Raw genomic sequence first — 15,340 nt, forward strand, 5'->3', positions numbered from 1 at the left:
GTAATTATACCACTTATTTTTCTAATTGCATTAGTAGAGCCTCCAAACAAAGTCAAATAATAGTGGTGACAGCAGGCACCCTAACCATATTAATGATTGCAATGTTAATAATCTCATTATTTCTCTATTTTCTCAAATTAATATAAAATTTGCCTCTGGTTTCTGAAAAATATTTATTTTTTAATTTAATTTAATTTTTATTTTGAAAAAATACTTATTTTTTAAAAAACTTTCACTCTATTTTTTATTTGGAATTCTTATCTATCCTTTCTCCTTGCAAATGAGATCCCACAGTTTTTCTTGTGGCCTCAAGTCCTCAGGGATCCACTTCCAAGTCCAATAGTTGGCCATTCTTGCTTTATATGTTAAGTCACTCAAGCAGAGAGTTATGAGGGAAAGGAGTGCTCTGGCCAATGTATTTCCATTATTCCCATTACCTTATTGTTTTTAACAGCTGCATACTAGTCATTTAATAATTTATTAAATAATTCCCCCAAAAGGTGGGACACTGAAGTTGTCTCTTTTTGTTAATGTCTTACAAATAGTGCTGCAATGAATATTATAAAGTCTATACCTATATTCTTGCTGCCTTAAGTAAGTACTTCTGTAGGACATATTCCTAAAAGTCCTATAGAATTACCAGGTCAGAAGGCATAGGCATTTTAATTTTGACAGGTAGTGCCACCCTGTCCTCCACAAATGTATCAATTTGTTCTTACAACAGGGTAGACAATGCTTCTTACTCTCACATTCTCACCAATACTGCATGTCATGAAATTGTAAAGTTTTTGCCAGTCTAATAGGCCAAAAAACAAACAAAACCACCACCAACAACAAAAAACCAAACTATGTTTCATTTCCCTGATGACTAGTGATGTTTAAGCACCACACCTGTTTATTAACCAATTATTTTGTGATGAGACTATTCTTATCTTCCAATATTTTACTATTTGGCTGTCTTGTTTTCAACTGATTTGTAGGTGCTCTTTGCATATTAGGGACATTAACTCCTTACATACACCACAAACATTTCCATTATTTGCCTTTTCACTGTGTCTACAATATTTAACTCCAACCTTCACATGGCTATTTCCATAATAAATGCTTGTTGTATTTCTAAAAATACGGAATAAACTTCCTTAGAATATTAACCATCAAAATGAAGAACACTGTATTCTAGAATAAAATAAAAATGACTGTATCAGCACATATCTGAACAAAATGGCCAAGAAAGAACTCAAGTTAATCTCTCTTCTAGGATATAGATTAAACTGTCTGGAATACTTCTACTTATATTTGTGTCACACAAGAATTTTCACATCTACCATCTCATTTTGTTCCTTAAGATCTCTAAAAACAAACACTAACAGATACAGAAAAACTAACTTCTGTATACAGTATTCCATATATTCACATTCTAAAAAGGCAAATTCATTTAAACCAAAGCAATATTTCTCATGGCTTTTCTGTGAACAAACCTGCCTCATATTTTAAAGTAATTCCAGGAAAATCTCAAACGTTACCAATACTAAATATAAAATAGAATGTATTTTTGGAAATTCCTTATATATTCTTGATTTTAATTCTTTGTTAGTTATATGGTGTTAAATATCTTCTACCAATTTGTAACCTATTATTTCACTTTCTTTAAGCTACTCGATGAAGATAAATTCTTAATTTTAATATAGTAAAATTTATCAATCTTTTCTTTTATAATTAGTATTTTTGTCATTTAAGAAATCCTTTCTTACCCCAATATTAGAAAGATACGTATATTTTCTACTGAAAGATTTAAAGTTTTACTTTTGGCATTTAAGAAAGACTTTAATCTGAATGAGACAGGAGTAAGAGGAGATTAAGAAAAAAGAATACATTATATATACATATTATAATATAACTAATATATGCATATATTGAGTCTCTAGCCTCATTGTGAAACTAACAGGTTATGGACTATGAAATGCATCATGGTACTGGTGTTTAAGTATCATCCTAGTCTACCACAATACTCCAGCATAAATAGAATATATATTATGTTTAGGAAGCTATCACATAAAAGACAAAGACACACTTTGGGGAAAATAAAATGTCTTGTATTAGTGATTTTAAAACTATGAAATAAACTTTTTAGAATATAAAAATGTATTTACACCAGACATACAAATGTAGGTCCTCCTTTGTATTTGCTATTTACTTAAAGAAAACCTTTCAAATAATGTTTTCCTCCCAATTTGTTCCAATAGTTTTTTTTTTTTTTAACTCCCCACGCTTGCTTTGAAACAGACAAGCCTCTTCAGGGCTTAAAAACATTAGTCAGTCACATACTTATATGAATATAAAAGGACTAACTTCAATAATATATGAAAATGCTTAACAATAGCAAAGCTAGTTAATATTCTTTCTGGACATTAGTTGAGTGTAGAAATATGAGAATTCTCCATCCAACTCATTTCACCTCTCCAATGTTATCTTTAAATGTTTCCTTCCTACTTTCCTTGAATGAGGGCTTCCTTTTTTTTTTTAGTGTATAATTTCAAGAGCAGTGAAATATTCTGAATGTCATCAAACACACTTAGATTACAAGAAGTAAAAATCTGAAAGGAGAATTGAAGCTATCAGCTACCAGATGACAGGCATCTAACTCTTTTTCCTTCTGACAATTCCAAGGCAGAACAGAACCGTATCAGGGAAATAAAATACGGTGGAGGCAGAATTATGTGAATACTGGTTATGTTGTCCAGCAGCCATGGTAAATTTTCTTATTTTGAAATACTGCCAAAGTGAAGATAGATAAATATCTTTAATAATAAAATTTAATCAACGTTAACAGAGCTATAATTCATTACATTCTTAATAGCTCTTCCCTAGCTAGTGCTGTTTTTAGTTTAATAATAAATCAGTTACCTGTGCTCGTTTTTCCATATCCTGGCAAGTACCTAGCTGTTCTTCCATTGCAACTCTGATTTGCCTTGCTTCATATTCTAATTGCCTTCTGGTCATATCTGTTTGTAAAGAAAACTAAAACCACAAATAAAATAAAATATTAATATCTTATATTTGCGTGTTTATCAGTAAAAGCAAAAAAGCAGATAAATACCACCATAGAAAATGAATAATATGTAAGTTATGGTGCATGAGAAAATTATTTTTTACTCCAAGGAGTCCGAAAACTTGATTATAGGTGCTAGGCTCAGTCTGAGTCCCTGATGTGAAACACAGAGTTGAAACATTTTTATTGCTCCATAGCCACAAATGTCCTTAATTAAATGGTACTATTTCATTTAAAATATACAATTGGTCCAATTAGGGTCAGCCTATCTTCAGTTCTCTTATGATTCTTCTAGACCAAAGAAGTCTTACTTTTAATTATTAAAAACTAGCATATTAATGTGGACAACACAGAAAAATCAAGAAACAGGTCCATCATCCTTAAGTTTATAACTCAATTTAAGGCATTACCATACACATGCAGACTAAACAGAGAGAACGTCTCCATTTGTAAAATGAAGAAAATGGGGTAAGAAAAAGCTTTTATGTAACACGGATACTCATAAATCGCGAGGACAAAGTCAACACAAACTTTTTGGTAAAAATCCGAAAGAGAAGAAAAGTTGAAACAAATGAAAAGAAGTACTTCTTCACAGAGCAAATGTTAAGTCATTCAAAAATTTATTAACTCTTTAATTAAAATTCCAGGCGCTGAGATAACTGCTAGGCATACAAAAGGATGAAAAGGACAAGGTAATGAAACTTATAAACACATGCCCCAAGAGGTAATAAAGGCTAAAAATAGATTAGACAAAATGATAGGTGAGAGAGTTACAATGGGTCATGAAGGGAATGAAGAAGTGCTATAGATTTTTCACGCTCTAAATGACCAACAGAAAGCTGGGTGTGGCACGAGCCTGACTCAGAACAGCATTCTGTAGGTCCAAGGATTCCAAATTGTGTTGTCAGTTAATTTAGAGGACCTCTCACCCTTTTCCCTTGCAATTTATAGATGACATTCGTATGCAGAATGTATTCCTATAGGCATACCCAAATTATGGGTTGCAATATAGATGAAAGAGTCTGCATGTTATTTCTATATCTCAATGAACCAGTTGTAACTCCACTCATTTGTCCTCCACTTCTCAAATCACCCTGCAAAAAAAAGTTGAACATGACACAGTATGTTCCAATATTGTGGTTCAGATCTGATATTTTAAGCAATGTCTAATATCTTGATAAGTATTTCCATATGAAAGTGTTCTTAACTTGGCATCCCAATATAAAAGCAAAATTTGTGAAATTAAAAAATATTTATGAAATGTGAGCAATTTAAATTTGCTAATGTTGCCAAATGGTCCATTAATAACGTGTTATATATTCTATTAAATAAATGTGATTATTTAATAAATTAATAGGGGGATAATTACTTTGACAACTGATCTTGGTTTCAGATATTAACCAAGTGCTCTTGAGTTGTCACATATATCTGAAGACTTTCCTGAACCTGACTGCATGCAGACAGTTGGTCTCTAAATTTTGTATATCCTAATTACCAAAGTGAATGGTAAGCAAAACCATGCTTTGGTATTTTTATGAGAATAAAAATCCTGCCAAATGCTCTTGAGTTCCTAATCCTTGTCTGCTAACAACTCTCCAATAACTTGTTCTTTCACTACTTGTGGAATTATTATTTAATTCCCAGGAAGATGTTAAGGACATTGTCAGGAAGAAGGAGCTTTCCTCTCCCTCTCAAAACCCTGGATGAGTGTTCTAGGGAGTGAGCATTTACGCTTCTAGTTCTAGCTTCTGTCAGACAATCCCACTCAGGAAATCTACCTAATGTTTCGAAAAAGGTTTTACTTCTTTCTACTTTTGCTTTTTGTTTACTATGTTCTTTGAAAAGTGCTTTTACAAAATGAAAAATCTAACCTAAGAGAGGAAGATATATTTTAAGTTGCCTATTTTTATGTTCTCTTTTTAAAAATTACAAAAAATATTTATGGACTCTTACAGCCCTGTTTGAAATTATTAACGTAATGCAGAAATGTTCTTCCATGTGCCATCCCATGAATAGGATAGTTGACATGGAGAGGTTGGGTGGGGAGGGAGAGGCTGACAGGATTAAATTCTTTTTTACATAGTTGTATGTGCAAAACAAACACATTTTAGTACTTGCAAAAAGTTGTAAGATTCATGCCAAGAGCTATTGTCATTTATAATAACTAGAATAGGACTCAAATTATCTTCAAAGATATTTTTATTGCAAAAACTATCTGGCATGATTCCTGCAATATGGCTCAAAAAATAGACAGATGGGGATAAATACTTCCACAGAGTATGTTTGGCAATTCAATACACAGAATAAAAAATCAGTTGCCCAGCTGAATCCTGAGTCCTTTACGATTCAAACTTAATAGATTTTCTTAACTAGGGGCGTAAAATAAATATTTGCTTGAGCATAATGAAATTTTATCATCTTTATAAAGAAAAATTCATTAACTATTATATAATCAAGTTTAAAGTTAGATAAAACATACTTCAGTTTACAAATAACTATAAATTCAGTTAACCTGAATTTTTAATGGGTAATCTAGGTTCTTTTAAAAGATCAAGTTATTAAAGTCTAAAATAATTGCCAAGTTACTTACATTTTCAGTTAAAGGAAGACTATCTATTCTTTTAGTGAGATTCTGAAGTTGAGCATAATACCAGTCTTTTTCCTTTTCTTCTTTGTCAAGATCAGCAAGAAGTAATGACCTGTTTTTTAAAAAAGGTAAGTTTACACAATGCTAATATAGAGTGTGTAACAGCAATTCTTATTAGCTGTTATTGTCAAGTTCTCTCTTTAAGTTAAAGTAGTAATAATCAATAAATGAAAAACACTGACTTTGGATTTTTGAAGATAGGACTTAGAATATTATAATCATTAAAATTTGAATATTAAAAGATTTTTAGTTTTTCATCTAAGTAAAATGGTAATCATCCTTACTAGAATATTTACATTTCCTCAAAGGCATTCTTCACATTTATTTACAGTCTAAGAATATGATGATGGTTTACAGTAAAAAGTACAGATATAACGAAACCCAAAATTAAGATGAGAATAAAAAGTATAACAAAAGAGTAAATAAAATCAGTAATCATGCAGAAAACAAATCTAGAGTATAGGAAGCTACTGTATTGGACACAAGACGTAGTTTTCAGCTTCTCAGCAGCCAAAATAATAAGAAATGTGTTATCACTGTGTAATAAGAGGGAGTCATTCTGAGGGAGAAAAACTTATTTCTTAGTTTGGAATTTGAAGATGAATTTGTTAGGTAATTTCTGAACAACTCAATAGATGGTGTCCTCAATAACAATCTCTAGCAAGATACCCTATATCTGATCATTATAAACATAAATGCGAAATAAAATAGTGGTTCTAGGATAAAACTCGGTACAAACAGCATATGATCTATCTCCTTTCACGTGGCTCTTTCCCAAAGCGACCACTATTACCATTTTCCTATGTATATTTCCATAAATATTCCATAAAAATGCAAGGATATATGTGCATACTTAAACATAAATAGTAGCATATTATTATATGTTGTCCTATAAATTTTTTTTTCACTAAAAACTCTATCTTGGAGATGAATCTATGTCAGAACATAAATGTCATGTATCTTTTGCCAGCTGCACAGTATTCCATAGTATTAATGAATCCACGAAAGTATATACAAATAATCAGTTCTGTGTTAGAGGGCATTTAGGGCCTTTCTAATCTTTTGCTATTATAAACAATGCTGCACTGAAATCCTTATACATAACCTCATTTCACACATGTGCAAGCGTGTAGATAAGATAAATTCCTAGGGTGTATAAATTTTAACATTGCCCTTATCAGATGTTATACCAATTTATGCACCTATTACCTTCACCAATGTAAATGTTTTCTCAAACTTTTTTATTTTTGCAAATCTAGGGTATTTTTTCCTTCCAAAAAAATAGTATATCAGTAAGGTTTTAATTTGATTTCTTTTAGAATAAGTGAAGTTAAGCATTTTTTTCAAGTTTAAAAACCATTTGTATTTCCTTTTCTGTGATTTTTTTTACTCATTTCTAGGACCTCTTCTATATTAAGAATGATAGAATTTTGTAAGTCATATGAGTTGCGGATATATTTTATCAGTTTATCACTTGTCTTTTAACTTCGTTTACAATGTTTTTGCCATGTAAAAATTTTTGATATTCTTGCAGTCAGATTTGTGGATATTTTCTATTATGGCTTCTGGAGTTTGGTTATACACAGAGAGATGTTCCCCACTCTGACAGTGTTACTTTAAAATGCTGTTGGTTTTATTTTCTTGGGAAAATATTTACGCACGTATGTGGAAGGTTCTATTCTTTCTAAAATTCCCTTCCCTTTACTGAAAAGCAATCTTAAAAATAAGAAACAAGCCTTCACTTTCGATATGGCAACCTCAGTAGTGAGGGAATCCATGGTAAGAAAGGAAGACTCTGCTTATGATACCCTGCTTATGCACATATGTATTAGGCATTTAATAAATATTTGTTAAATGAATTAATGGCTAACATGACAACAGCTAACATTTATTGAATGCTCTATACACCAGACATAGTGCTAAGTACTTTTAAAAAATCTAATTTAATCCTCACACCATCCCTTGACGTAGTTATTCTTTTGCTCATTCAACAGACTGGAAAACTAAGGTTCAAAAAGGTTATAGAGCTATGGACCTGGGTTTGAACTCTACTTGACTACTTTCTAATACTTATCTTGCACAATACAGAAAATAAGAAAAAAAGAGAGAGTTAATCTATGACCTGAGAGAGGTCTAGAAAGAAAGAACAGAAAAAACAGAGGGTGGAAAACCATCAAAGAAATAACAGAATTTTCACAAGCTGAAGAAAATAAATTTCCAGGCGCCAGCCCGTGGCTTAGCGGTTAAGTGCGCATGCTCCACTACTGGTGGCCCAGGTTTGGATCCCAGGCGTACACCGACACACCGCTTCTCCGGCCATGCTGAGGCCGCGTCCCACATACAGCAACTAGAAGGATGTGCAACTATGACATGCAACTATCTACTGGGGCTTTGGGGAAAAAAAAGGAGGAGGATTGGCAATAGATGTTAGCTCAGAGCCGGTCTTCCTCAGCAAAAAGAGGAGGATTAGCATGGAGGTTAGCTCAGGGCTGATATTCCTCACACACACAAAAAAAGAAAATAAATTTCCAGATGAAAAGGGTATCTAGCACGACGAATGAAAAAAACATATATACCAAGGCATTCTAAAAGCTTCAAACGAGGAAAAATGGTTGCATACAAAGGAATGAAAATCAGACTGGTATCAAATTTCTCATCAGCTACATAGATAATGAGAGGAAAATGAGTTTGACTCTAGACCTATTCAAACTATCAATCAAATGTGAGAGCAAAACAAGGATATTGTCACATAAGCAAGGACTCAATTTTCCTCTCTCCAATATAGCGAAAACCAAGAGGACACAAGATATATCAGAACTACATACACACATAACTTCTCTCTCTCTGTTAATAAAATCAGGACTTTATCTACATGAAGCAAAATAAGTTCCTGGGAAAGTAGGTATGCTCGCTTGTCCTCTGCCTCTTAATAGAGCTCAAAGGGGACAAAGAGATAGAAGATCGTGGACACTAGTTAGCTTCTTATTTTTCAGAAGAGTATTTCCTACACTGTCAGAGAGAAATAGTCCAGGTTCAAGGTACGAAACAGAGACTCATGTAAACTTAAGAGATGAAAGAAAGTTTAACACTACTTCCCATCCAGATGATTATCCCTACTTTTTATAGACGGACACACCTAAAATCAGAGAAAAAAGTAGTAAAAGGTCTTTCACCTCTCAGTGAGATATGCCAGGCATTTTCCATACATTAATATTCAATTTTCACAACTCCACAAGGTAGAACCATATCCCTACTTTACAGAAGAAAATGATACAAAAATTTAACGACTTAACCAAGGTCCCAGAGCTAATATGTAACATTTATATCTGTTCATATTCATAACTTGTATTACAAAATTTCTTGAATGTCTAATAGAACTTTTGGGAATATAAAGATTATAAGGTATCATTCACGCATTAAAGCATTTATAATCTTTTAGGAGACATAAAACACTTGACAAAGTTTTTGATAATGATATATATTCTGATATTTGTAGGAGATGATTTTAACTTCAGGAAGAAAAGAATAAATACACTAGCTGTGAGAAACCAGAACTCATTCTGTATGTCAAGCAATATTTTTTCTATACTGAAACTGATAAATTAAGAAACGTTTCCTTGTGGCCACTTGTAATAGGCCTTCCATAATGGAAACAATCACCTAATACTGGATTTAGCAGTTAAAGATTTTAATCAAACATAAAGATTATGATTATGTATATTACCCCATGCACAGAGCATTCGAAGTATTTAAGTGACAAAGTAGAAGTCTTATAATCCCAAGAAATTGCCTCTTTTACATTTTTAGATTTAATATAAGGACAATGAGTAACATACTACCTTGAGTTAATAAATGTAAAATGCTTCCGAAGTGTTAGCCGTCACTTAGGATACATGCTTCATAATTCATAACTTGTATTAGAAAATGACAAAATAACAGCAAAAATTGGAACATACAAGTCAATGCTTACTATTTAATGAAGAAAAGTTACCTCTCTTTCTCAAGTTCTTCTAAATAACCAGTATTTTCTCTGCTTCCATTTACAAACCCTCTTCTTGGAAATGAACCCATAGGAACAGGACTGCACTCTCCTGAACGACTAGAGACAGATCCTTCCCGGCTTCCGAAAGAACGCAGGGACATTTTTGACCGTAGTTTCACTCCAGGAAAATTACTGCTATCTAAGTTAAGTTCTAAACAAAATAGAGACAAGCTTTTATATAATAATTGCTAATGCAATTATATTGTTTTAAAAGTGAAATCTTAGGTTCATATTTTAGCCCTCAAATTTTAAGCCATTTATAATATAATTGAAAATATTTTATACATATTACATAAAGCCCCTAGGCGTGCTAAATTACGGCAGCTATTGAGCAGCAATTTATGCAGGGAACACAGGAAATCTTATCTCAAATGCTGGTGCTCAGAGAAACTCACTGACTCCTGGTTCTAGGTAAACGTAAAGGAGATACATTCTAGGTAAATGTCTAGGAGAGAGAATAAGAAGAATACTCCTGGGAAAACATCAGAAAATGGTCAAGCCTCAGCGAGGCTGGCTCTCTGAGGGCTTGCAAAAGGACAGTATACCGTGTACTGGAGCATCGACTCCATAAAAGGGTACATACACTTCTGGGTTCAGAAGCCCATAACTCTAAATTTCTAACAGAGGAAGCCCAAATATACATGACTGAATAAACAATTATTTAGAACAAAACGGCTAGACTTTCCCTCCAAAGGCAGCTTGAGTCAGGGGGAAAAGGAGTATGTTAAAGGAAAATTAGACAAAATGTCCTTCCTTAGAGTCCCACTAGATAATAACATATTTAGGGACCAAAGGTAATTCTCTGCCTAGCTTCTATTATAAAATTAAGCACTTTCCTTGTTTTGACACTGGAATTTTTAAGCAACAAAATGAGAAAGATATTCTTTCAAAAGTCTGCTATAAAGGGCTTAAAATCAGCTTATATATGTGAGAAGATAAAGCATTTCTATCCTGGATGAAACAGAGGACACTACTTCAAATGAGGCAATGGGCTGTCTGTGGCACACAGCTTACTAAAAGTCTATCTGGTGACCGACAGAACAGCAATGAGCTAAAGAGAGCTAAAAATTATCAAGGAAGGGATCCAAAATAGTTTATTCAAACCAGTTAAATGTTTAACTGAAGAAATAACAAGCAAATAAACTTCTTAATAATTACATCCTAATGGGTAAGGCTGCTATACCAACACCCAAATCAAGAGAAGCTATACTTGGATATACACACATAAAGTTGATAATTGGAGACTAAAAAATTATTTTAAAATAATTGTTAAAAATCTACCTTTGAGGCGCTCTAATAAGTCAATCTGTCCAGAAGAAGCCATAGCTTCATCTTCAATACTTCCTTGTAGTTGTTTAAGTACTTCCTGTAAAAAAGAACACAATATATGAATGTCACAAAATTCTAAAAAACTTCTTAAAGACATGATTCTAAGTTTCTTGGCACTTAGGTATGCTAGAGAAAAAAGTCATTTCAGATCAATCTGAAAACACATCATAAGCTGTAAAGCACTCTACATATATTACCTATTATTAATTATAAATAATAAATTATACCCTAACAATAGTAATAGTGATATTTTGTGATAATGATCATTATGGGGAATCTCAGTGTAAGAAACTATATGGAACACTTAAGATACATTATCTCTAACTTTTAAAACAAGACAATAAAGTGAATTATTCTCATTTTTCAGATAGATCAACTGAGACTCAAAAGACTTGCCCTAGCCACAAAAGCTAGTTATGTGTTTAGAATCCATGTCTCTTAAGCTTGTACCAACATGACCATGAAAAACATCAAATGAATACATTACAATACGTTGTTTTAACACCCTAACAAACATTCAACCCTTTCTACACCACGTTTAAGTCTATTCTACTAGAATATTGATTTACATGCAGCAGATATTCAAATGACTGTATGCTCACTGCCTCCTGACTTCTGATGCCATTATTCCTTTCCCATCTAAATCCTTCTCTTGATTTGGTTTGACAAGATCCTTAAGTGTGTCTCTCTCAATGTAGACTGAAAATATTACAGGTTTCTGTCACCTCAGCCCTTAGCCTCCTACCCTACACAGCTCCAAAACTGGACATTTATCTTGAAAGGAAAACCAGCCATGTTTGATACAGCCCCCTCCCTCTATAGTAGTTCTGTGTCTCTCAAGCATTGCAAGATTATGGAATATTTTACTTTGTCTTCCAGCTCAGCCTTATTCTCAGGTGGCACCTGACTCCTTAGCCCTAAAATTTCTGTCCTTTGGAGGTTGTGAGCTTAAGTAGGTAACCTCTTGCACCACAAATTTCAAAATCTGGCAAATGTCTTGAGGAGGAGAACTGTTGTGTGAAAGTAATGTGTCTTTCCTCTAGCAGGACTCTGCCTCCTAACATTCTGCTTTCCTAGTCCATCCTCAGCATCCTTCACCACGCGACTCAGCCAGCGTTCCATGGGGAAAACCAGCCATGCATTTGGAGCTTATCTAAATGTCAATACTTCACATCTGCCCACGTTTGTCAAGACATTCAGTACTTTCTTTCCTCCAGTGGAGTCCTTCTGCCTGTGTCAATGATGAATATCAGCCTGAACCCAGAATCCACAAATACCCCTAGGGAAGAAAATCACCAAAGATCTCAGCTCATCTAGAAAGAGCTCTTTCCTCTTTGGAATTTTAGTTAATCACAGTCCTTGATGCTTCCACAGTTCTCTAATGTCTTTAAAAGTATGATTTTTGTGTTTTATCTAGTGTTTTCTAGTTGCTGAGTAGGACTGATTGCCTGAGACTACATACAACCTAAAAGAAGTCGTCCTCATTTTCAGAGTTTTTAAAAGAAAATGCAACACAACTGCGAAGCAATTCCAAATAAAATATTTCAAAAAATGCTTCGAGAAATGGCAGCTTTTAAAATTAATATGTAATTGTGAGGAGATAATATTCATTTGTATGTATAAATTCTGGAAGCTTAGTTTTTAAAAAAGTAGTTAATTACATTACATAATCCCAGATTACTTTAAAAATATTTTAAGATTTTAGAAACATGAGAGAATAATTTTTCAAAGAGAAATGTACTGTGGTAATATCAGTGAATAGAAAATATTTATCAGTGAGCAACTGTGAGATTTCAAGGGGGTTGCTACCTTCCCCACTTCTGTTTTTCTCAATATATCATAGTTACAGATTCTTTTTATTATCAGATACAAGTACACTTGATAATTAAATCTTTGAAATAAATTATAAAATATGTCAATCTGAATTTTTACTTCTCATTTTTCCTTACACTCTGAAAATAAAAGATACTTTACATGTATATGGTTTTACAGTTTATAGAGCAATTTATAAATATTTCATTTTGTCAAAATACAGCAAAGATACAAATGGTTCATTAATAATTTGCCTAGATAATTTTTTCTATACCATGCCATCTCTCAGTTTAAATGCTTCACATATCTACATGACCATATTTATCTTGTTGCTATGCTCAGCATTTTAAAGTCAATCAAAGTTGTGTCTTCGCCCTGGAGTAAAAAATATAGTACATAATTTTTTTTAAGCTTAGTATAATTTTTGCATTAATCTGATTCTAGGTCATCCACATCTCATGAGATCTCTATTTTATTTTATTATGTTCTTGTTACAGAAAATGTCAAACGTACATAAGTATAGAGAACTTTATAAGAAACTCTCATGGGGCCGGCCCCATGGCTTAGCGGTTAAGTGCGCGCGCTCCACTACTGGCGACCCCGGTTCGGATCCCGGGCGCACACCGACGCACCACTTCTCCGGCAATGCTGAGGCGGTGTCAAACATACAGCAACTAGAAGGATGTGCAGCTATGATATACAACTATCTGCTGGGGCTTTGGGGGAAAAATAAATAAATAAAATTATAAATAAAAAAAAAGAGAAACTCTCATGTACCCTCACAACCCGTTTTGATAATTATCAACACATGGTCTTGTTTCATCTATACCCATACCAACTTCCTCCATTTACCCCCTCCACCCAGATTTGTTTTGAAAACAAATCTCAGACATCGCTTCATTTCTTCTGTAAATATTTCAATATGTATATTTAAACATGGATTCTTTCTTAACACAACCACAACGCCATAATTATATTTAAAAAACATTTCTTTAATATTCTCAAATATACAGTAAGTGTTCACATTTCCCTAACTGTTGTACAACACACATTTCCCTGTCACAGACACAAAAATATTTTTATAGTTTGTTTTACCAATGCCATGTAATCAAAAGGAAAGCAGTATTCTCTTTTGCCACTAGATGGTACTATTGCATAAATTTCAAGTATCCTAAAATTATCTAGTTGGAGGAGACACACCTTGCCTTTCTTTGGGGTAAATAGGTTAATGATCAGGCAACATGATTCAATATTATATAATGTATTCCAAAGTCTAATAAATGATTTTTTGGAAAAATAACCATTGTTTTGGATTAATTTTAATCCAACACAGGAAGCACCAATGTTTTCAAGTCTTTTCACAAATCAATCTTCTAAGACAAAATAAATAGGTCATATGCTCTTTAATAGCTTAAAGCCTCTTAAGGAAGAGATACATGAATAATTTCATTATAAGGTTGTAATTGCTATGATACCATATGCCCAATCGTAAAGAAACAGGTGGATGGATTTGCAAGGATGTCTATAGAAGCACATGCTGACTAATAATAAATTCATGGCTGAGTTCAGATATATTTTAAGTGCCAATATTCATGATGTATATTCTATGACATGGGTAGGTGGTCAACCTGATATTCCGTTGCAGAAAATTTAAGACTCTGACTTTATTGTTTCTCTGAGATACATTCAGCATGGAGATGGATCTAAGTGTAGGTTACAACGCCGCCCCAAAATGAAATTTGAATTTGCTCAAGTAGCTTAACAAAAACTTAAAAAGCCATCTCAGAGCTCTGCACTACAAAACAGACATCCAGATAGGCCTGCCAGGAGGAGTTCTCTGCAAAACATACCTTCAAAGTAGATGAAAGAGTAGTTCTCCTGGGAATTTTTAATTTTGTATCTTTAAAACTTTTAAAAACACATGCCATGTACAACAATTTTAGATATATTGTGTTGATCAGTGTTAAAATACCAAACCATTCTTTTTTAACCTATTAGGTAACTGATTCAGCTATTTTTAAGGTTACCCATAGTTTGTGGTAAGAAAAAATTTGTTTATAGTCTATCTTACTTCCAAAAGGATTTGAGGTAAATATCTTGGAGATCTGTCATGCTGGGGACAGTTTTTACAACAGAAATAGGCAATTAGAGTAGAAAAGATTTACAGACAGACAGAATAGTACATATGAGTAAAAAGTTGAATTGTTATGATATGAATATAAAGAGTAAAAGAGGAGCAAAAAACAGTTCAGTGACATACAGAAGCTTGAAGAATAAGGGAGACCTCAAAATGCATAGTAAAAGAACTTGCGAGAACAGGAAATGAGTAAGAAATAGGAGTAGTGAACAGACAGGAAGAACAGGGTCAGGAACCCAGATGTTAAAATAGCCTGGGGCAGAAAGAACATAAAGCAAGAAGAATTTTTTAAAAGGGAAGGAGGTTAACAGTTTTGTTGATGAT

At 33.1% G+C, this 15,340-nt stretch overlaps 1 protein-coding gene across 11 annotated transcripts in view; it reads right to left on the reverse strand.

Annotated features, from left to right (window-relative positions):
* The window catches only part of APC (APC regulator of Wnt signaling pathway), a 131,678-nt gene that overhangs the window by 59,741 nt on the left and 56,597 nt on the right, over positions 1-15,340 (reverse strand). For all 11 annotated transcript variants that reach the window (XM_087429926.1, XM_087429924.1, XM_087429920.1 and 8 more), the window contains 4 exons: positions 11,020-11,104; positions 9,688-9,889; positions 5,640-5,748; positions 2,905-3,018 (listed from right to left, as the gene is read on the reverse strand). In XM_087429926.1, the coding sequence (XP_087286052.1) occupies positions 2,905-3,018; positions 5,640-5,748; positions 9,688-9,889; positions 11,020-11,104 (510 nt within the window). The remainder of the gene's footprint in view (positions 1-2,904; positions 3,019-5,639; positions 5,749-9,687; positions 9,890-11,019; positions 11,105-15,340) is intronic.

The sequence above is a fragment of the Ceratotherium simum genome, chromosome 4 (assembly GCF_057802395.1).
Source record: "Ceratotherium simum simum isolate JZ-2026a chromosome 4, ASM5780239v1, whole genome shotgun sequence".
NCBI lineage: Eukaryota > Metazoa > Chordata > Mammalia > Perissodactyla > Rhinocerotidae > Ceratotherium > Ceratotherium simum.